This window comes from Pseudopodoces humilis, chromosome 3 (genome assembly GCF_049639895.1).
Source record: "Pseudopodoces humilis isolate 2021_Gansu_Grassland_sample_001 chromosome 3, ASM4963989v1, whole genome shotgun sequence".
Taxonomy (NCBI): domain Eukaryota; kingdom Metazoa; phylum Chordata; class Aves; order Passeriformes; family Paridae; genus Pseudopodoces; species Pseudopodoces humilis.
Genome location: NC_142202.1, coordinates 21737957 through 21760919, shown reverse-complemented (window position 1 = coordinate 21760919; position 22963 = coordinate 21737957). Strand labels below are relative to the sequence as shown.

At 39.8% G+C, this 22963-nt stretch overlaps 1 protein-coding gene across 1 annotated transcript in view; it reads right to left on the bottom strand.

Moving 5' to 3' along the window:
* Positions 1 to 473: 473 nt before the first annotated feature.
* INTS7 (integrator complex subunit 7) overlaps positions 474 to 22963 on the bottom strand; it is a 34946-nt gene continuing 12456 nt past the window's right edge. The window contains exons 12-20 of the mRNA XM_014252886.2: positions 22770 to 22907; positions 21887 to 22093; positions 18227 to 18421; positions 17342 to 17445; positions 16888 to 16956; positions 15744 to 15876; positions 14485 to 14583; positions 13514 to 13699; positions 474 to 12625 (exon numbers count right to left, since the gene is read on the bottom strand). Of these exons, the coding sequence (XP_014108361.1) occupies positions 12338 to 12625; positions 13514 to 13699; positions 14485 to 14583; positions 15744 to 15876; positions 16888 to 16956; positions 17342 to 17445; positions 18227 to 18421; positions 21887 to 22093; positions 22770 to 22907 (1419 nt within the window). The 3' untranslated portion in view covers positions 474 to 12337. The remainder of the gene's footprint in view (positions 12626 to 13513; positions 13700 to 14484; positions 14584 to 15743; positions 15877 to 16887; positions 16957 to 17341; positions 17446 to 18226; positions 18422 to 21886; positions 22094 to 22769; positions 22908 to 22963) is intronic.

Here is a 22963-nt window from a genome sequence, read left to right as displayed (position 1 = left end):
TGGAGGTTGAAAAATGGCATTAAATGTAGTTTTGAGATTGATAAATTAAGTTTCATTATTAGTAGAACTAGATCTTTCCACTTGCTTCCTCTTACAATTGCCAAGACTGACAGATATCAGTGGAAGCCACTATAATTAGATTTGGGAGGGGGGAGGAAGGAGAAGACGGAACAGGCTGATGTGTTGAGGTTCTGAAAAATTATCAAACAAGATGTGCCTTGTGTTAATGTTGAATGATACATCAAGCAAACTGAGTATCATAGAACCATAACTGCTTATAACACTCAGCTGTGAGGATGGTGTACTGACTTAATTGAGGTCAAGAATTAATTGCATGTCTTTCAGATAACACTTCCAAATGGCAGCATCTGTCTAAAGTGAAGACATTAATTCAAACCTTTTAGGCCAAACCTTTACAGAGAAGCAGAAAGTCCCAGTCAGAGGAAGAATGTGAAAAAGTAAGTAAAATGTTATCTTGTCATAAAATGTGTCCTGATTGGCAAACTCTAAGTATGGATCAAAGCAGTAATATGCTGGAGAAAGAGCTAGATACAGCAGAGCGTAGGCTTGAGTATTTAACCTACTATTTAATGTTCTCTTCTCTGTGCTTGTGTATTCCAAGGAATTTGCCTCCCAAACCCACCTTTGCCTCTTTTCCAATATTAATACTTCGTGATGACTGACTTAGATTCTTAGCAAGCCAAACCTACCAAAGATGAACACAAAAATAAACAGCAGTTGAAGAACAAATTATGTTGCATTTGTGACAGCTTGTTAGTAAGGGTTCTCAAGCTTGACTGGTGAAGAAACAGGACATACCACGGGGTGGTACTTGAATTCCAGGCTATCCTGGTGCCTGAGATTACCAGCTGACAACCTAGCAGGGAGCAGCCCTGGGCAGGGCACTGTCTCAGACATGAGCATCTCCAGGAGTATCTACCATGCCCAGTGATAAACTTTCTTTTCCTAAAGGCAGGGAAGAATTGGAAGCAGAGACTTGACACCTTCTAGTTCCACACCAGCTACTGCTGTCTCAAGTTGGGCTGGAGGCCAGTAATTTGGAGTATGTAAATTACATTGCACATTCCAGTCCCTACAACACACAGTCTTATTGTGGTAACTTCTACCTCCAAGTACAGGTAGTATAGGAGTTGTTACATTCTTTACATATTGATCATCTCTCCCCTAAGGATGTGGCACACCTTAAAAAACAAGCAAACACCCCTAGCCAACCAACCCCAAATCTAAACCAACATCAGTTGTTAGATGAGTGCACAAAAACATTCCCTGGGCTATCCTAGACGGCAGCAGCAGCATCTAGGACTACAAGCAAACATAAATTACACATGTCCAAATCTACAGTAGAAAGGCTCACATTCCAGGTGAGGAATCTCTGCCATTCCCTATGCTGCCAGACACCATCATACTTGCTCCTGGCCATTTAAGTTTTCCCTGTGAAAGGTGAGCTAGGAAGGGAGCAGCCCTGACACGTGGTCAGGCAGAGACTGCCACTGACTGCAAGACAGCCAGGGTGATCTGTGCTGCTGCCCCAGCACGCACATGGACAGCATTGCCCAGCTCATTCTGCTCCTCCTCCTCTCTGACAGAAACTCACAAGCATCACAACTTCTGCAAAGATAACTTCAGGGAGTTACAGAAAGAATCACTGGGCACATTTGGAAGGAGTGGGTGCAAGCACTGTTGTGCAGGATGACCTGTTAGAAGCTGTGGATTTTGTCTTGAGGAGATGGATGAAAAAGTGCAAGCTAGCAGCTGAATGAAGACACAACTGAGCAGAATCCACTTGTGAATTTGCAGAATCGAGGCAATAGATTGTAGGGAAAAAAGCTGACTAAGATTGCTCAAGTAAATACACTATATAATACACTCTGAAAAAGGCTTAACCATTACAGAAAAGTCAAGAGGATTTGCAAATCACTACTTGTAACCAACACACTCAGGAGCAGTCATTCTTCACCAGTATTTGCCAGAGGCCTTACAAAACACCACTACTTGACTTTATGGTCAAAACAAAAAGATAAAAACATTGACTTGCAACTTTAGTCTTGCAATGCTGCAGCTCAGAGAGCAGCAGCAGCCAAAACCCTATAGTCTCTAGTCACCATCTTTAAAAACAGATGAAAAATGAAATATCCTTGCAAAATAAATGGATTAACATTCTGTTCCAGTAGAAAAGCAATGAGTGTCACAGAAAAACTCTCTGTACCTTTGTTCACAGAAGCTCTTCACCCTGTGAGCTGTGTTGCTGAGATCCTAGCCAGTCTGTAACAGCTGATCGAGTTCACATCGAATTTCAGCTGAACTGTTATAAAAATCCTGCAGGGTTTCCACAAAAGGTCATCACAATGTATGCAAATGTATGATGAAAGGATATAAACGAACATACAAAATAAACAATATGAATTCCTGGTTAAAAATAGTTCAGCTGAACCTAGGTATTATATAAACACCAAAGATGACTTTTTATAATCTGATCATGCTAGTCAGTGACTTCATTATGCAGGGAAACATGAGCTGGAATACTCAGATTTTTCAGTGCATTCTACAGTTTCACGTACAGAGCCATTTACATGCATTCAGTTCCAGGCAAAGTCCACTGCTAAGTACATCTGCAAACAGAGCTCAACAGGGCTGCCTACATAAACACAAAAACTGAATTTTGAATCTGTGATTCAATGCATGTGAAACTACAGCTATTTCTACCAGCTAGATTAAGAAGAATGCTCATGGACAAGGTTCTCCTTTTAGCAATTCAGAAGCACTAATTCTGTTACAATAGACCTAATCATCAAGAACATTTAAATTAGTCTTTACTCAGTAGAGCTTCATAACTTAACATGTGCTATTTGAGGGCATTTATTAAGTGCAATGTTAGTATTTCCCCCTCCTCAAAACTCAAATACCTCTTGATCTTTTTCAGATTCTCTTTTAGAATTCATCTTTAATCTTTGCTGTTACAGAAGTGTAAGTTTGTCCAGTTTCTCTTATCTTCCACCCTCCTTCAAAGTAACAGTTGCTTACACATGCACAAATACTTTAAAGGCTTATATTCCTGAAGCTACAAAGCTTTCATGCATCTCCAAAATACTTTAGTAAGTGGAATGTCCATGCAACTGCAGCTCCTTCTACTCCTAGGTAGCCAAAATGATTAAAGAAACTAATTAAATAATTAATTACAAGTAGCATTCTTTGTAATGACTGGATTCTTTTGCCATTGCCTGGATAACACAGATAAATATTTTACTGTATCAGGTTGTATGTCTTGCCAGGCTTGTAATTGAAGTGGCCTGGAAGTTTAATATTTTAGAGAGGCACAAATGAGTCATGGTCTCAACTGCCTGCGCTGAGCATGAATTATGCACCTCATTTTAACAGCAGTTCAACACAGAACTATGGCAGACATCCTGTGCCCTGTGTCAAACCTACTACAGTGTTACAGAGATTTGTCCTACATTAAAGGAAACTTTTGTCTACATTCTGTTTAGAAATTCAATTCCTGTGAATGGCTTGTGAATCCATGTAGACTGTTGAGTAATCAAATCACTGGTGAACAAATTATATCTCAGGCAGCACAGCTGTAGATTGCTGCTCTCTTGCTGGACAAAGTCCTTTCCACCTCTGTCCTTCAGCTGTCAGCTTCTCATTATCAACGCCACAGCTAGAACTAAGAACGGGTACAAATGAATCACTGCTCAAACAGCTGAACTGCTGTGACTAACCCAGGCTCCACAGCCTCTTTACACTGGTCAAAGTCTTCCTGAAGGAAAGATAAAGGACAAAATGAGTTATGTTTTTATACACATGTGATCTCAGTATTTCTATACTGTACTAAGTAAATAACATTATTACTTGTAATAATTTCTGTGAGCACAACCAGAGGATGCTGGTGTTTTTTATCTCTTCCAAAGGTTGCAGATGAGGAAATAAAACAGGTGATAATTACAGTGATAGATTTTTAAATTGCTAATTTGCCATCAACTTTTGTCAACCGCAAGTCACACAAGTGCAGCCCAAGTCCCACCCACAGGATGGAGTGGCAGCCACTTGGCTTCTAAAGCTATTAAGTTCCTGTGCTGATAATCCTTTACTCCTTGAATGGCAAAATGTCAGGCACAGCCCAGCAAGGCTGGGCATTTCAAGGTCAAACCAAAACTAATTGAATTGCCTAAGAGTGCTGTTGGACGGACAGATTTATTTTTTATTATTTTTTTTTCTCAGAACGACAGATCTTACTGAACATTTGGCTCTTTTTAAACTTATGTTTTTAAGCCACACTTCCTGGAGTCATATACTAAAAATAAAAATGAGGAATGAGATTAGGCTAAACATGATTTATGGCTATCATGATTGTAGAGAAGAAGTTGAAAGTAAAAGCGCAAGAGATTGAAAGTGGCATTTTTCAAATTTATTCAGATTGCAGAATATTTAAGGTGACCAATGCCAACTTCTCCCTGGGCTGCCCTGGAGCTGCTGGAAGTGGTTAAAGATTTATAGCAGGAAGAGGATGTCAAGCTCCCAGCAGCTTCTCATAGCAGAGAATATTTCCATCTCTGCCAGGAGGAGATAAGTGGTCACATACAGGTGGGAACTCATGAATCAGAAAAACCACATCACAGGTAAACAGGGGCTGACTTGGCAGTGGATGTCCGAAACCAGCACAGCCTGTCAGTGCTGTTATTAGCCACGACTGGAAGGGCAGTGCCCAGAAAGCACAAAGAGCTGCAGAAAGGCACCTCTCAGGTGATTAGACAGGCATCACAGAGGGCTCTCCCATCTGTCTTCTCACAGCAAGAGCTCACTGTATTTGTACTACAGAGCAGGCTTCACTGAAAACAAATTTTAAGTTCCATATCCCTCTGGGTAAGCTGTTTTCTGGTGAGGTAGTGTTGACAAATATATTCAGTGAATCAACATTCCCATCTGCCATTTAGTACATTTACACCACTAAAGGGCAGACCTGAACATGAGTACCTGATCACCAAGTTTTTGTTTTTGTTAAAAAAAGGTTCAGTTAAAAAAAAAAAAAAAAGATTGATTCATCAGCATGGAATTTAAAAATATTTTTTCTCAAAAGCATTAATTACATTTTAAGTTCTGCACTGGTTTTGTTATCTTGCCAAATTGAACTACTGGAAGCATTGCAACACAGTTAAGAGTCATGGGGATTGTGTCCTCCTTTTTCCTATACAAAAAAGAAAAAATACCCCTCCACAAAACAGAACAATATTTTGTATGACCATAGTGAATTCGTAAAAATCTGAACAGCAAAACAAAGAATTAGGTGTTTGGGAGTTGTTGTTATTGTTGTTATCTGGTTTTGTTTTGTTTTAAGCAGGAAAACCAACAGAATTGGGTGCTTTTTTTAAGGTCAGGCTGAAATACCAGAAATACAACTAAACATACAGCCTTCAAGCTGTTTGTTCTTCTGGTTCATCTTTATTGCCCCACTCCCCCAAAAATGAAAATCAGTGTATATTTTTGTTCTTGACCTAACTTACACATGCTAACAGAAGTACAAATCTCTCCAGTGGATCTATGATTTGGCTTGTACTACCCTGATGCAGTCAGGATTACTCTCAGAAATTCCTACCCAACTCACAAAGACTTGGTCAACACTAGAATTTAAAACCCTTTCAAAAGGAGGAACAAAGAAATCTCCTGCATCTCTCTCACATGGCACAGAAAGCTGCCAGGCAAACATTTTCCTCTGCAAGGGTGAAAATGCACATCAATTCATTATTGGTGACAGACAGAGATAAAGGAAATAAACTATTGGAGTTTGGACACTGGAGGGAGGATCTGCTCACTGCTTACATATATCAGCTTCACTGATGAGTAGCAATAATTAGCCTAATTAATTATGGTTGCTTTTGCTCCTGCCTTGTGGAATGTGGGAAAGACCTTCTGAAGAGGTCAGACATCTTTTGTCAATTATTACAACTCCTGAAATTTCCTCTATGTCTGAAGCGCGTGACCAGCTCTGAGAGGTCTCCATCCACTTCACTCAATGATCTGGTTTGGACACTGTCATTTGCACAGCCCAATTTCTGCAAATATGTACCCAAGAAACCAGTGTCAGTGGATTTCAGGCTTAAGGATAAAAGCCTACCTTTAGCCAGAATTTTTAAGTGTTCATGCAGGAATATCACTGGTATAAACTGCAATACGTGAAATCGGACCTCTGCACACCTTGGGACTTTGTGAAACAAGGCAAGTCAGAAGCCATCATGTGAGCTGCTGCCCACATGCATTGCTGGCAAATCAGGACATACTCAAGTATGCCTCACCTGCTGCAGAGCAGAGAGTGACACTCACACAGGCTTGGCCCCAGCCACTGGTCCAAAGGACATTCCTTGCCTTCTGTCGCCTCACTCACTGGTGGGCGGTGACTCAGAGCAGCCGGGAGGCCGGGCAGCTGGCTGGGAGCTCCTGCAGTGCTCTCTGCCCTCTCCAGCTGCCCAAACCGAAAAGCCACAGTTGAGACACACATGAACACACAGTTTCCTCCAGACTCCTGGTAAGTACAGAAGTACACTGCAGGTTCATGGTCAGCCAGTCCAGCAGTTCACTATTACTTCCAGGATACACCACACGTCTTCCCCAGCACCTTTCTGCTACTGACTGCATTCACCAAGTCACTCTACAGTCAGACAAGACAAACCAGCTGAAAAAACACTCAAGCCAAACAGAACTGTTTTAAGTGGATAAACTAATGATCTGATCCAAAGAGCAAAGCTGGAGTCAGGAATAAGCACAAGAGAGAGTCCCATTTCAGCACTAGCACCACACACCTAGAGGGTGTCAAGTGAAGCCTGAAACTGTACCCTGAAGATTCACCCACCATGTTTGGCAGAGTCCATCCATCCACATCACACTCAGTTTATATTTATCCCTGTCTCTTCCAGCTCAACTGTTACTCCTTGGGTTTTCTCCACAGTTAGCTGCATGTTAAGCACAGACAGCTCTTAATTTCACATTAACTGCATTCCTAAATTTAGAGTTTCTAGGAAGCAAGGAAGGGCTCTATAAAATGGATTGCCAGCATGTCACATACTTAAGCTGTTGAGCAAAGGTATTTTAAATCAGCCAACCCACACAAGTCTCTTATTTTATCCTATCCTCCTTGGAGCTCACCATTGATACCCATTAAAAAAAACCTTTCAAACAATTGTTTTTAGTAATCAAAGTTTTTAAAGACTTCTGGAGAACTCCACAATCATGTCTGAGGGAATGTGAATATGACTCCTTATCTATAGAGAAAAAGCAAAAGGATGATTTTTAAGACTGAAGTGGCTATGGCCTAAGTTTTTTATCTATACAATAAAACAGTTTCAGTATCTGCTTGACTGCTCTACTGGTCACTGGTTCAACTCTGACAAAAAGAAAAATTAGCTTTTTACTACAGTTAGCTGTCCAGTAGACTAAAGGGTTTATAGGTTCTTTCTAACCTCAAAAAGACTTTTCTCTCAAAATTCACTGAACGCTGCTCTTACCTTATCTAAGATCCTTGGATCAGGAGACTGAGGCTAAGTGCAAACATCTCGGACATACAACCAAGCTGTCCTTAATTTTGATAGCATCAGTTGGAGGTGGGCAAGCAAGAGATAAAGACATTATCCTAAAAGCAAATAAGAACACCAAATAAATGCTTCCTATTTCTCAGCTGACAATCAGTAGAGTGGAGAAACTTCCTGAAGTGCAGACCTGGGATGACTGCTCACTGAAATGCAGCAATCTGTGATTTCAGTCGTGAGTTTGAGCAGCTGCTGTTTGGCAGAGAGATGTTCCTTGGAGTACAAACAACTCGGGAACTATCAGGGGTCACTAAGATAGGCTTGTTTCCTGGTGACACAAAACAGCACCTGGCTTAAAGGTTCACAGGGGGAGAGGGTAACTGCAACACTGCATAAGATGCCTTGCTAGAAAAGCAGGTAACACTTGGTTTTCTTTTAATTTCAAGAAGTGTTTTTGTCTCAGGCACTCTCTCTGCTCTGAAGGTGAAAATGCCAAGGTTCTGGGTAAGTCTGTTTTTGCTTAGCATCTCAGGTTGTGTCCTTGGAGGCACTTATGTATATGAAGCAAGAGCAGCTCCCATAGTGCTGGACACAGAACTGCAGCAGTCAAGCAGAGAGAACTACCAGTTCTTGGGCTTTACTCAACTCAGAACTGCTTTGAGAGCTGGCAGGGCTCCTAAGTTCCCCCCCTCTACCCTCTATTTTTCCCCACCTGCCGTCTTGGTTCGCACAGTGCAGACACCTGAGTACACCTGCACTGCTACAAAAGGAACAGATTGTTCAGAGAAGATGCTATTAGCAACTAAAAGGACATGTGTGTAAATATGCTGACCAAGGACACAGCAAGCAGCACTTTAGGCAAACAAAAAGATAACCAGAAAAGAAATGAAGCTAATCTGAAGGCAAGATGCCTCCAAACTGTGTTGTATGAGATTTCTCTTTCTCTAAATGCATACACACGCACACTGAATATCACTCAAAAGATATTTTAGGAATGCAACAAAATTCCTTCAAATCCTATAAATTTGTTCAGTAGGCTGGTGGGGTTTTTAGCTAGAATTGTGGTATCACTAAATAAAATATTTCTTAAAAGCTTATGCATATGTTTAAAGAATCATTGAACTTTCTTCTAGACCTGTGCAATTCCCATACAGTTTCACAGGATTTAAGTCAAAATATATCCCCTATCAAATACAAAAACTTCAGCTATATTAGGGCATATCAGTCCTTGGGTAAAATGAGGGCATATCCAAGGAAACAAAAATAGGAAAGGAAGTCTAAGATTCCATGAATACCCATGATGAGTACAACTTCAGGAATCACTTCTGAAATACACTTGAATGACCTTAGCAGGAGATTACACTCCAAATTCCAGGGGAAGGTAGAATCTGACAGCGGACATTCCTTCCCTTCCCTGCATTCAGTTCCACATTGCCTGGAGCAAGGAATCAGCCAGGAATCCAGAAGTGACACTTTCTGGTATGCCTGAGCACGTGTTCACAGGAATGTGAGTAGCAAGTACTTCTGAGAGTAACTGGTTACACCATCTGTGGAGAAGTCAGGTCAAATTATAAAGCCTAAGCACCAAAAACTATTGCCTTAATGCCAAACTGCACATATTATCAGCACCTCCAGTCATCTTCATTCAGCGATCTCCTCCTGCTCTGCCCAACAATTTATCCAAGCTAGATGAAAGCATATCTCAATGATCAGGAACAGATCATGACGTAGCTGTCTGTATAAGCCCTTCTGTTGTTTGAATTCTTAGCAGCTGTCTCAGGACCAATGTCTGGACACTGAATATTTTCTTTCTTCTGCCAGTTAGTGAAACAGATCTGAATTGTCTTCCATTATCAGTATGCAGCTATGCACAGTAATCAAATTACTGCTTTGTTTACTGAGAAACAATAAGGAGATAAAAGTTGGGTCCCTATCTTAGAAGTGCTTTCCAAATCTTTATTGCGTATCGTCAAGTACAGGTACCAGAAACTGAATGCAGGAATCAAACATTAATAACTCCCCTGCTTCCACTAATAGTCAAGGATCACATTCACTGCTGATAGCTCCAACAGCAGCTTTCTGTATATTGCTGTAATTTTAACTCCCTTCCTCACTTCTCTTTAGGTATTTTCAGACATTGTTTGCCATAAAATCCATGGTTTCTGTTTGACAAGTCTATTTCCCAGCATATTAAGAATAAAAATACACCATGTTAGGAAAAAAAACAAAACACATACACAAAAAAGAACCTCACTACAAATCCAACAAAACATAAGACACTTGTGTTTACATAAAAAGAGAAGTTACTAATAGATCCAGGGCCTTTCCTGATCAGCACACACATATAACTAACCCACAAATGAGTCAGCATGAGAAACTCTTCAGGGTTTGTTAGGAATACAGGTATTTGTACAGCAAGCCATCTTCCTATACAAGCTAACTTCCAATAAGCAGCAATTGCAATTTTCCTCCCCCTGCAATCTCCCATACCTAACATCCAGACTCTTAGGCTTCAATTATTATTTGCTTGGCTTTAAAACTGATACAAGTTCTTGGAATTCTAGAAGCCTCTCAGATCAGGTAAGCAGACATGTTTAAAGAAGGAACACTTTTTTCAGCTGTAGTAGGGTTAATCTCAGCAGCTCAGAGACAGTTAAGCCTCAAGCCAGAGCAGGGCTTTCCCTGGATAAGGCTGGGGTTTTTTCCCACTAGGCTTCTCGTAAGTTTAATTATGCACTCTGAACATCACATGACTTACGAGAAAAGTTTGTTCCCCAGCATGGAAATGTCTTGTAATTTCTGACTTGTTTTGGAATAGCACCATCAAAGGTTTCCACCAACATATTGGTCAATAACAGCAAGAAACACACATTCATTATGCAGGATTAAAAAAATTGTTTGACCTCTTAGTCTCTTTTTTTTTTTGGCATTAAAATACAGAGGTTTTTGTGGTAAAGACACTGATCTATGCCTTTAATGAAAAAAAACCAAATGACCACAAAAAGTTCAGATCTCCAGTCTGATAGAGAGCATACACAACAGCAGGTCAATTACCTCTTTCTGGACTTTCATTTAATTAAATGTAGCTACAGGTACATGTATGCATGTGTGCACACAGCTGCATGTATATACACACACACACACCAAACTATAGTCATGGAACCACAAAAGTGGCACAGAAACCACCACTTTCCTCAGTCAGCTTGAAAGGCAGTGGCACTTTGTGCCTCCTGCTCAAAAGGAAAATAATTTAAGGAGGATGCTGCTCAACTTTTCACCAATTTTATGTCTTCTGTTTCTACCTTGCATCCCAATTATCTTTTCTAATTAGGATTATAGCCTGAGCAAGATATGACATCTAGCATCATCACTTCCAGTTTTTTCTTTTTTTTAACAGTCTCAAGCCAAGAGGAGCTACTGTAGGAAAACACAGCAAAAAATCCTTCATCCTGCTATGCAAAAGAAGCCTCAGCTTACACCAGTTCATTATCAGATTCTCTGCACTTGAAGGAAGCAAAATCCATGAACTCCAGTCAGCTCTAGAATGAGATCAGATTGAAGAAATACAGTAGCATGGGAATTTGCTGAGAAAATAACAATAAAAATTTCTGCTCCAATGAGAGAGATTAACAAGATGAAGTATGTAAGAAGTGCCATTCATCCTCCTCCTCCTCACCCAAGTGGGTCCTGCTTTTCTACAAAGTGATAAGCAGAGACTATTTATGAAGATCAGATGAAGGCCATGTTACCTGATCTACTGCCCATGGGTCTGGATACAGTTCAGCCTTTTATATCACAAAGGAGGTGTAAAATTATGTATGAAGCAGCATATTTCCAGAATTATTCTGGATCTATTTCTAGAATTGGCAAAATTCTATTTCAAGTTATCTTGTAAAATTAACATTTAAGCTTAGCAAGTTGGTCAAAGAGTACATAAGATTACAAATTTTTGGTACAAAGGACTCCTTTTAAAAAACAAAGCTGTTAACTTGCAAGTTGTCATTAATTTTAACTTCCCCCTTAAAAGAGCAAGTGAAAAAAAAACAACAAAATGACAGGTTTCAGTAACACAGATGCATAAAAATTTAAAAACAGCACAGTAGTATTTTTCATATCATCTCAGAGACAGTGATTATTCCCACCTATAAATCTCTGCCTCTTCCAGGACTCCCCCAACACCAACCCCTCAACCAGTCTCCTCCCTCTGCAGTGACAGGTTATCAGAAGTGAACTGCAATGTTTTTTCTTTCAGCTGCGTGCATTAAGTAATGCTGATGAATTGCAATAACATACATGCACCAGCCAAATACTGGAACTTGCTATTAAAATGTCAGAAAAGGAATCTCTGGATATTCATGACAATTCCTTCATATTAAAAGATACACACTTGATATTACAATCATTTCTATATAACCAGCCAACGTGAAGTGTTTCCCAGTGTCCTGTAAACCTGACATTAGAACCTATGTGTGCCTCAAAAAAAATGGAAAGTACCAGTCAACAAGTTCTTAGTGTCCCCTGCTACTGTAGTTTGTGGAGCCTGCTGGAATAGGTTTGTAAACAGAAGTTAGAGATCAGATAGAAGTTCTTATAGCAAGAGCACAACTCCAAATTTGAACCGTTGCCTCTGCTGAATCAAGTTCAGATTTACCCCAGATAATTTAAAAATCAACAAATTGGCATCTGAGACTTTCTAGGAGAAAGTTATGATGATAAGAAGTCTTCAAAAAACAATTAAAAAAAAAAAAGTGTCCAAGAAAAACTTCAATACCAGTTGAGCAGGACCGAGTGACCTCTGGGAATCAAAAGCGTGAGTACGCGGTTCTCTGCTGCTGCTGCTGGGATGGAGGCTGTCCTTGCTGCTGCTGGAGACGAACCTGCTGAGAGTATGGATCCTCAAGAGACTTAACAAAAATAGTTGTTTTAGGCCCAGTTTTCCAGACAATACCATTTGAGTCTATCACAGAGGACTCCACTGTGATGTTGTGGGTGCCAAGGATCACAAAGTTTAACAGGAACTGAGTGCTGAAATAGTCGTTGTGCGGTTCCACCTTCTGCTCCATTTCATTGGTCATGTTGTCAATAGGAATCTGAGAACACAGATGGAAAGTTAAAACACCGTTTTACATAAACCTGCCAAAAATAAGTTTCTAACTCTCCATTTGAAGGAGAGGAATAAAAAGGAAAAAGCTGTCCTCAATTCTTCTAAACATAAACACATGTGCATGTTTGAGACAGCTTGACAAGATAACAAGTCGCCTTCTACCTGAGGTTCTACTTTTCCACAAAGTAATGTGAGTCAAACATCACACACTTCCTAGTCCTGTTACTTTACAAGCCATTGACTTTCTCCTATTTGCCCTCAAAAAAACCCAAACAACAAAACAAACAAAAACCTGACCCCAAAACACACCAAAACCAGGGCTTTCACTATCAGATGTTAGTTGAACCTAAATCTCAGGCATGCAATCTTTGATGAAACTGTTTACTTAAAGTTAATATGTGTCTCTGCAGATGCTATTTGATTCGGACAGTGTGTCCTCAAAATTTCCACAAACAAAAGAAAAGAACCTTAAAACGACTGTAAAGAAATTCTAGAGATTATGTGGTAGAGAATAATCTATTCCTGGTTTGTTTTTTTTCCCTGCGGAGTTTTGTATGATGTATAACTGGGCTGAGTTCTCCTAATCTCAGGCAGATTCCTAATGACTTGTTCTGAACATCACAAAGCCTCTTTGTTTGGAAGAAGAGCTGTTACAAAAAGGTACTGACATATTGCAGACTTAAAAATCCCAGATCCCCTCCACACGTTATGCTTGGCCCTGGCCAGTGCTTGAATGTCAACTGGCAGGAGTGAAAGGATTACAGAACCACCCATTCATTTCACCCTGGAAATTCTGCTACCCAGAGTCAAACAAAAGAACAGCAAAACACAGCAAAAAAGCTTAAGACTCGTCCTGACTCTACTCTATCCACACCTTATAGTCTTGTCCAGATTTGCTCTGCAGCACCGAAGAGACATTCAGACAGACGGACTGGATTTTACGGAAAAGGCCTGGTTTAGATCCATGCTGAACCACTCCTTCCACCTTGAGGGCCAATTGCTGGTTGTTCTGTACTGCTATAGGCTCTGCTGGGTTCCTTGGAGATGGGGATAGAGCAAGCTGGAACACAAGTAAACAGATCAAAATGTAATTATGAGCCTTCAGAAAAGCAAACAGAATTCAAGGATGAAACAGGACACCTTCTTACAGAAAAATTTCCGAGGAGAGGTTGGGTAGGAAAATCAGCAAATGGAAACACAGACATTATCAGAGTATTCGTTACTATATTAACTAATAAACATCATCAGCAATACCAGATATTATCTTTGTATCAGTTTCATTTACTTGTTTCATTTACTTGTGGAAGATGTGGAAGAAATGTGAAGCTGAACAAAAAAGCAAAATGCAATGAGTAATATTAAAAAAATTTAAGGCTTTCACTTTTCCCAGAAAAAAGAAGCACTTGAGTAAAACAAAAAAAAACACCACCATAGCCATATACACTCACTCTTAGTCAGTGAGCTGATATATATGACAATTTTCTTCCAAGATAGTGAACACTGTTTAAAGGAAAAGGGAAAAAAACTAATACAAATCTATAAAAGCTGTCCTCCCAGGACCAGAATTATTTAGCTTTGCAGACTCAGAATCAACAAAAATTCCAGGTACATTTTATCTTTAAGGCTTTGCAATCAAAAAACTGAATCCCACTTGCCTAAGTGACAGTCTAGTAGTTCTGAACAACCATACATACATGTTATTCAAGTTATTCCTAACATTAACCTAAATGCTATTTGAGTTATGTATATTCACTAAAGATGCTGAAGCTTTGTGCCTTCAGTAGGGCTTTTCTCATGAAAGGCTCTGTAAAGAGAAATTTGAGGTCCTATTTGAGCAGTACATACCTTAATACTTGTAGACTGGAGCTTTTGGAAAAAATACCTTTGAAATGAAAGGGGCACCTTCAACAATGCAATGACAGCATTGCACAGACAAGCTGTATGCTGCAAGAAACAAGAGTCAGAACAATTGAGAAAAAATATCATTCATGACACAGCAAAACCCATGTACTTAAACAGCAGGAATTTCCATTTTAAGTCCAAAAATATATTAATACAGTCACAGAATTAAAGCCACTAAGATGACAGTGACTACATTCAGCCGCTCTGTTTATGTTCTGCCCCTTATTGAAGGAGGTATTCTGCTCTGGAAAAAACAAGGAGGCCAAGCAAAAGAAAAATACAAACTCTCCAGTCCTAGTGTCACAGTCAGCAGAGCATTTTCTGCTTGAAACACTCATCCAGAAAAACTCTCAAAGAACAACTCCCCTCCAAGCAAAAAGGCTGGCATCTATCACAACTTAATGCAGTAATTAAGTTTTAAGCCTCTTGTCTACTCTTTCTTTCCCTGCTGCACCATGCCTCTGGCTCACATGAACACAAGCAGTGCCACTGAAACCACCAAGCTGCCTTGGTGTGGAGCCAGCCACAACTACGTTTACAGGGTTTACCTTTGCTGTGGTTTACATGATTTACTCTTCTATTCTATTTGGAATTGGTAAGGACTGTTTGATTAAGAAACCAGGCAAACAGATGGCAGCCATGACAAACAAACTACCTTGTTCCCATTAACATGCACTTCAGCTTTATGATGTTCATGAGCAGTAAGAGACAAACCCACCAGCCCTGTAAAGGAGAGTGTTATCAGCTCGGTGTTTGCACCCAGCACACTCCACACTGTGCTCTCTGATGACCTGCACTGATAAGAGAAATGCTACACTCACAGAGCACAGTGCTCACCACCACCAGAGAATTTCTCTGCAGCAAGAACATGAATGAAGAGAATGTGCTCCAGTGTTTGAATGTGAATGTAGTAAGGGGTCTGACAGAGACCTGACAGTGCTTTTAGTTACCTTATCAGCATCTGCTGTGCTCCTAGGATGGGAATTTTAAAAAGATTATTTTTAATCAGACCAGTGAGGCTACGGATGTTTTAGCAAAATGGTTCTTGAAGTATTTTTAAACAAGTGTAGAGGCCATTTGTGTCAATAATGTCAAGTAACTGAGAATGCTTCCCGGTTTCTTGCCAACCACAGATATATGGAGTTCTGGGATGTTGGCCGCTTTCTCTACACAATATTTAAACATTTAAAACTGTTACTTGCCAAGTAAGACACAGGAGCATACTTCCTGTTGAGAGATTCCACTTCCTCTAGTACACGATTAAATACAGACATCATTCTTCTTTCATATTCACTTTCAACATGAGCTGTTCCGTTTGAGCTATATTCCTGGAAACTAAAAAAAAACCAGAAGAAACTTTTCATTATGTCTAACCTATCTTCCTCATCATAACCTGGAAGGCATACTGCCAAAGAGACATGACAAGGGATTACAACATGAAATCCATTAAAAAATGTCTTTCAAACGTTTTACGCTGTTTTTTAAATTATTTTTCCACTATAACACTTGCCCTTTGAATTTAAATCTTTCTTAACTACCACTTATTCACCACTTCTTGTCCCCACCCTCTCAGTTGAGGCAGTGACAGGTCTAACAGACTCAGCATACATACTTCCCATGTATTTTATTTAACCCTGCAGTGTGTGTAACAGTCAAGAAAATCTCACAGCACAAAGCAAGAATGCCAGTCAGAATTACAACTAAATCTTGAAGTTTATAATCTCCTCCTCTGAATAGAATCGTACACACCCAGCTTCCTACTAATTTGACTAATACACCTTCTAAGCAATGCTTAATTCATAATGAGTATTACAGTAACTTAGGATGTTCACTTTTATTACCAGCTATAAAATCACTGAGAGCTTTTACCCACAGTATTTTCCATTTAATCTCAGCCTGGGAGTTTTAAGCAGTGATTCAATTCATCAGGACTTCAATGTTGTTTTCTAGTGGACTTAAGCTCACTGTTAGAAAAAGAGCCAGAGGTGATGGCTTTACATTAAAAATTTGAACTAATTTAGTGCATGTATTCTCACAACTCTGAAGGAAGCTAAGTTGCACTTGCAAGTGCAAGCAACAGGTATGGGATCTAACACACAACACAAATTAAAGTAAGCAGCTAAAGGAGAGATTTAAAGTTCAAGTCTGCATTTAAGGTAAGTCCAGTATTCTCAAGAGCAAAATCAGTATGAAATGCAGAACCCAAGAGAGTTCCCAATCTGCCAGGTATGGCACAGCAGCAACAGTTTCTGAATGTTTCTGAACATTCCTTGAGTTCCTAGTTTTAAAGCTCCCAGGATTTATCAATAAGCAGAAAAAGAACATGCAGTTAACTATCAAACCTACCTTGCAGATTCTGGATCCAAAATCAGAGCTTCTATTGCATGTGAAATCAACAGACAGCTCTGCTGTTGTCTGATATTAATACTAAGGAGTTAAAAGACTTTCAAAGTTGGCACCTAAAGCAAGAAATGCAGTGTGTTTAGTGGCACTTTTCCTTGCTTCTGGTGAAGTAATCCTACAGTCATTACTCAGTTAGTGACCAAAGAGCAAGAACTGTGAAAATACCAAGTTATATGCTGCTCCAATTTTTGTCTCATAACTTGCTTATCAAGTAATTCCAAACAATAATATGGTAATGTTTATTTTCAAATAGGTTTTAAACAATTGACTGCTAATTTTTATGTTAGCAACTTTCAAAATTACTTCATGGCAGTCTTCATAGGAAAGAGGATTCTTACGCTTCATGCTGCCCACATTAGAATGGAAGTGGACAAACTCTCGGATTTTTAAAGGATACAGTTCTACATTCCTTAGAGTTGCTGAGTCTGCATCAAATGATGACTGATACAGATCTCCATACCGTGTAGCCAAGTTTCGGAATTCCTCCATTGAGTGCTTCATCTGGAGAGACAATGTTACTAGGCAAAAACACAAAGCAAAACAAAACAAACAAAACCCCACACATCCAGAAAACCACTGCACTCTAACATACAACACTGAAGGAATAGGTGGCTTATTCGAGAAAAATTTATTAAGTTCTTGCTTCTTCACTCAGATAAAGATTACCAAAGTGACAGACTGTTATCTACGCATTAAACAAGTATTTTTCCTGCACCAACAAAATCTCCTTGGGTTAAAAACAAAGCAAAAGGAAAACAAAAGCCACCAACAACCTCCTCCATCCCCTACTGGTAAATCAAACTGCTCTTTCAACGACCACCCACTGGTTCCTTCCTGCAGACTACATGGATTTGGAAGCAAACCTCCTTGGTGTTACGTACGGTACCATGGCAGCTGTCAACTCTCAGCAAAAGGAGTTGCAGAATCATCCTCAGGTACATATGTTCTTCCTTAGTGTACTCAAGAGTGTCTGAGGTGTTTCAAATCAAGGTGTGAAAAGCCTTGCCACAAGTTTGAGTGTACCAAGTGACTTGCTACATGCATAACCTTGGAAACTGTGCGTGACTGGAGGAGAAAACACACATGCACGCTCAGCTTCAAAACACGGCCTGCTATAGGCAGGCATTTTCAGAGCTACAGCTGAAAACCAAAGTCCACAATTCAAAAAAACACACTTCACAACTACTTTTCATTTATTTTGTCAAATATGCTTGCTGAGAAGCAAAATTCATACCAGAGTCACAAACATAACTGCACAAGAGCAAAATAGGAGCACATATACCTGGTTGGAGATGCGTCCACACCTCTGGAGATCATTTCCTGATGTCATAGCAATTGTCGTGGCAATAGCTGGGGGGGGACTTGTTTTTAGGCTGTTGCAGGTACAAATAAGTTGAGAAAAAGCTTGCAGAAGGTCAATCCTGAGTTTCACAAAACCACACTGAAAGCTCAGAGGATTAAGTGGCGTACTGGCAGCCTGAAACAACAGTAATAGGAATGTTGGCAAACTAGGTCAAAAGCAAAAATGATAAAATGACACTGCAGTGCCACTGAACATTAGAAAACTGAATCCTTAAGTTCAATTCTAAAAGCTGGTTTTTTAAAACTGCATTTAACAGGTTTGCTCAATTTCAACCATACTAAATATAAATGACATAGAAATTACATAATTACTAAGTCATATTCCAAGCACTTCACCCTCGTAACCAATGTGACTTAAGCTGCCAAAACACTGTTAGGGCACCTATTTCCTCTTTTTCCAAGGCCAAACCATTAGGCTTCAAATGACATTAGGCCAGATAGTCTTTACCATAAGAAAAAGTACACTGAATTGGATGGTAAACAAGAAACGCAAGGACTGAAAAAGTGATTCTCTGCATCAGCCAGAAAAGAAAGAATTGGCTGAAGTAACCCACAGCAAGATGAAGGGGTGATTTTTTTGGAACTGTGAAATGGATGAGAACACTATGAAGGCACTGAACCTTGCATTTGATCAAGGCAAGAGACACGGTCTAGTGGTAACTAAGAACAGTAAATAACAGAATTCCAGGAAGATAGACAAGCTGCTATTGTTTAGAAAATACAGTTCTATGAAGCTTTGCTCCCTAAGAGCTTATCTGACTTGGAGAAACATCTGTGACAACTTAGGACACCCAGGAGAGGGTAAACTGCAGTACTCAATGCTTGATATTAGTAAGCCAAAAATCCACTACTTATTTTTCTTACACTGTTGGATTTTGTAAAGAATGAGCCCTCTCCAAAAACAAAGCACTGAGACTTTCTCTTAAGACTTACTTCCCCAGTGCTTCTTGTTCCTCACCAGGTCACTTCTCAAAGCAAGAAGTTATAATCTACACCAAAACCTTACTAAAAATCATTTCTCTGCTGGCAGAAAACCAGCTAACTGATTTCTCACAAAGCATCACATCATCTGAGAACTGGCCCACTATTGCCAAAAGTGAGGAATTATCAGCCCACTGCAACCAGTTTAAACTACTGAACTAAACTTCAACTGAAAAAATAAGACTATTTCATATTAAACCATTAAGCCTCTCTTATTTAGCACTTTGCTTTTCCTTCTCCAAGGGCACACAAAAAAAATCCCTTTTGAACTGGAATTGTTCCATTTATTTTGCAAGGATGGTTTCAGCAAACCCTCTGTGGAAGAGGGCTACACTGCACTGTAATTGCTCTACAGAGACTACATGCTTTTAAAGAGTAAAGTACTCATATCAGAAAATCCAGACATTTTTAGTAGCACAAATTGGACATGAGTCTTGTAAATGGAAATACAAGCTTGTCTCATTAATACTGCAATTTACCTTATCTGCTATGGGCAATAAATGAGTAACAATTCTTTTTGAAAGTGACAGAAATATTTTTTTGGCTCAGCCAAGTTCTTCAAACACTACCACTTCCTATAGACATATCTGGATTTGGTGCTACTTAACCAATAGCTGTATAAGTGCTTTGTTCAAGTTTTGTATCTCCTTTAGATTACCAGCAGTGAAAAATTAACCCAATGCTTCCAATGAGACACATGATCTGTGCCAGAAAGAGCAGAACCTATTCAAAAACTTTGCTAACTCTATGACCAAGCACACAGCAAGGCAGATGTGGTCAGTATGCTCCCTGACAAGTCCCTGTTCTCCCACAGGGAGAACCTCTTACCCATAAAGCAGAGGGACTTCCTTCTCTCAAGTGCACTAACTCCCATGAAAGAACACTCTGCAGTGCAAGACAGAGTTTAATGTACATCAAGGAGGAATTGAGAAATTTTCCGACAAGGCACTGTCTGAGTATTTCATCGTTGCTAAACTGGGCTGGCTGAACATCTGCAAGAGATTTACTGACACTGTTTTCCAGCTACAAAGTGGAGGAGCTACACAAGGTTCATCACATGCACCACTGGTCTGTGGTACCAGCAGTGCTGAGTCATGCCCTACACTGAAGCAGCAGCAACAGGAAAGCTCAAGTCACAGGGAAGAGAGCAAAAGCCTCCAGCAGCAAGGCTGTCACATGCATTTTGTGGCACTTTGCTCCCCTTGGAGAGGCTGAGTTCTATAGACAAGCAGTGAGTGGCTCCTTTTACAGCTGATACACTCAAGCATGGCTGGGAAGTTCTCCAGAGTGATGCAACAAGTCAGTAGCAACCAGCAGTAAAACCCAACTTCCTCCCCTCTAACCTACAGAACGTGTACTTAGTCCCCCAGACCACAGCCATTCACAAGGAGGGCACTGCGCCCAGAAAAGCACTACATGCAACAGGAACTGAAGTCAGCAGAAGACATGAAGACAGGAATCCTTCAACAGAAAAAAAGCCCCAAACTCCACAGAATTGGTAATTAAATTACTGGATCACAGTATGACCTGTTAAAGCAAGTTTTTTTCCTGCCTGTATTAAATATTAACATCTAATTAGATGAGGTCCTCCTCTCAATGTCTTCTCGATGTTAGAGAAATCTTGAAATGTTGAATTAAAAGCCTTATTCACTCAGCCAACAGTCGAAGAAAAACACTTCAGGAATGATGGGTCTTTCAGAGGACAAAAGTAGAAGTTTATGTCATTTCAGCTTATTCAGGGACATTTAATTAATAAATAGTAATATCTGGAATTTATTAAACACTAATGTCTGAATTGCCATGACCCTAACTGTCCGGTAACTGAAACAACAAAGCAGCTTCACTGAAAAGGCACCCAGAAAACTGCATGTAAAGATTTCCTCATGGAAACTAAAATATGAAAGAAAGTATTGTGTGAAGCTGGATCATCTTTGCTTAAGAAGCAACTTTACAGTAGGAACTAAAGGTCCCTAATCATTAATGCTTTTTTTGGTCTAAAGACATCACATAGCTTCTTGGTATTTTTACCACTTCAGAGAAGCAGAAATATTTGCATAAATGCAGGTACCAGTTGGATTTGAAGAAACTGAATTGTCTTCCCTCTTCTTACTAACTTGCTGTTAGGATTCCATGAGATCACATTGTCAAATAGAAGGCAACATGAACTCAACAGGAGGGAGGAAGACAACTGAACCCTTCTCTGTATTTCAAGAAGACAGCAGCCAATTTAGGCCAATTCCCAGGCTTGACTATTACAGTAACTTTTGTTCACCCAAAGCAAGGAGTGGAAAATTTTAAGTATTGCAACTTTAATTAAACAAGATCTGTCACATTTCATATGATCTCATCAAGGGAGGAAATGAGGGATGGAGGGAGAAGAAAAAGCAAAGAGAAATCTAGCTAATGACACCTGGCTGAGTTAGAGGATTTTTCTCTCAAGATGCAGTGTGTTACAACTGAGATGCCTGCAGAGGAGAACCCAGCAGAGTCTGGCAGATGCCAGACATATTTAAGAACTTTTCAGGGAGTTAAGAACAGACCCCAAAGAGCCATGCTGCAGCACCCAGAAGCATCACCACTACTAGAGATGTGTGCTGACCGTCAGTGAGGCTATTCCTTTGTGGTAGGATTTTAAGGCTTCGGCAATGCAGGAGAGCGCGGAGCTGTAGTTGTCCTCCTGCAGGCCTGTCAGGCACTGCTCTGCATGGGAGAACTCCTTCAGGCTGTTCAGCCAGAAGTAGAAGTGCTCTGAAGCCACTTGAGTCAGCAGGCTTTGGTACAGTTCTCTGGCCATGTCGTGGTTGCCCTGTAATGAGAAGAATGTTTCTGAAAGGGAATGTGAAAGAAGGCTGGGGATTTCTACAAAACTTACACAAATAAGAAAACAGGAACATCTCCAGAACTATTCCCATCTTAAAACCAGAAATAGTGAAACTTTTTCCAATTATTTGATTGTGGCAATCCTGGTAATATAGAAAAGCACAAGGGCTTACTTTATAGAAATATCAGCCTGTAAAAAAGTATATATTTATTTACACAAGATAATTCAATATGATGAGAAAAAAAAATCATGGAAATTTACCTCATCGTCTCATACTAGGATTTCTGTGTATTCTAACCCCTACTGTGAATTTACTGAAGGGAAAAGGGGAACAGTATATTTTTCTTCCTTTCTTTACATTGAAGAAAGAGAACCATACATCACATTCTGAAGAGCAGTCAGACAATACAGATTAGGTAGGTCCTCAAGAAAATGCCAGGACATCACTTACTTCCTTCTCAAACACTTTAAAAGGACAAGTGAAAAAAACATTTTGATGGGATGAGTGTCCCAAATTATATGTATCTGAACCTGCATTCCAGGGAATTAGGAGGGAAAGTGATTTTTATTCTTTTTTCCTCCATTCCTTATCCAATTCAAAGAAATCCCTGGCATTCCTTCAATCACAGCAAAGCATTTTTCTCCAGGTATTTTTACTTACCATCCTGGAAGCTTGCCTGGCTATCCTGTAGGCTGTCCATCCATTGGAGGCATTCTCAAGCTGCTGTTTGATAACCGTTTTGATTTCTGTGGACAAAGCTTTCTGACTGGAAACAAATATCACTGTGGCAAGAGAAACCTCGTAGAGAGTGGAGGAGTGAGAAAGAAAGTTATATTTCAGTAACAAAAGAAGAA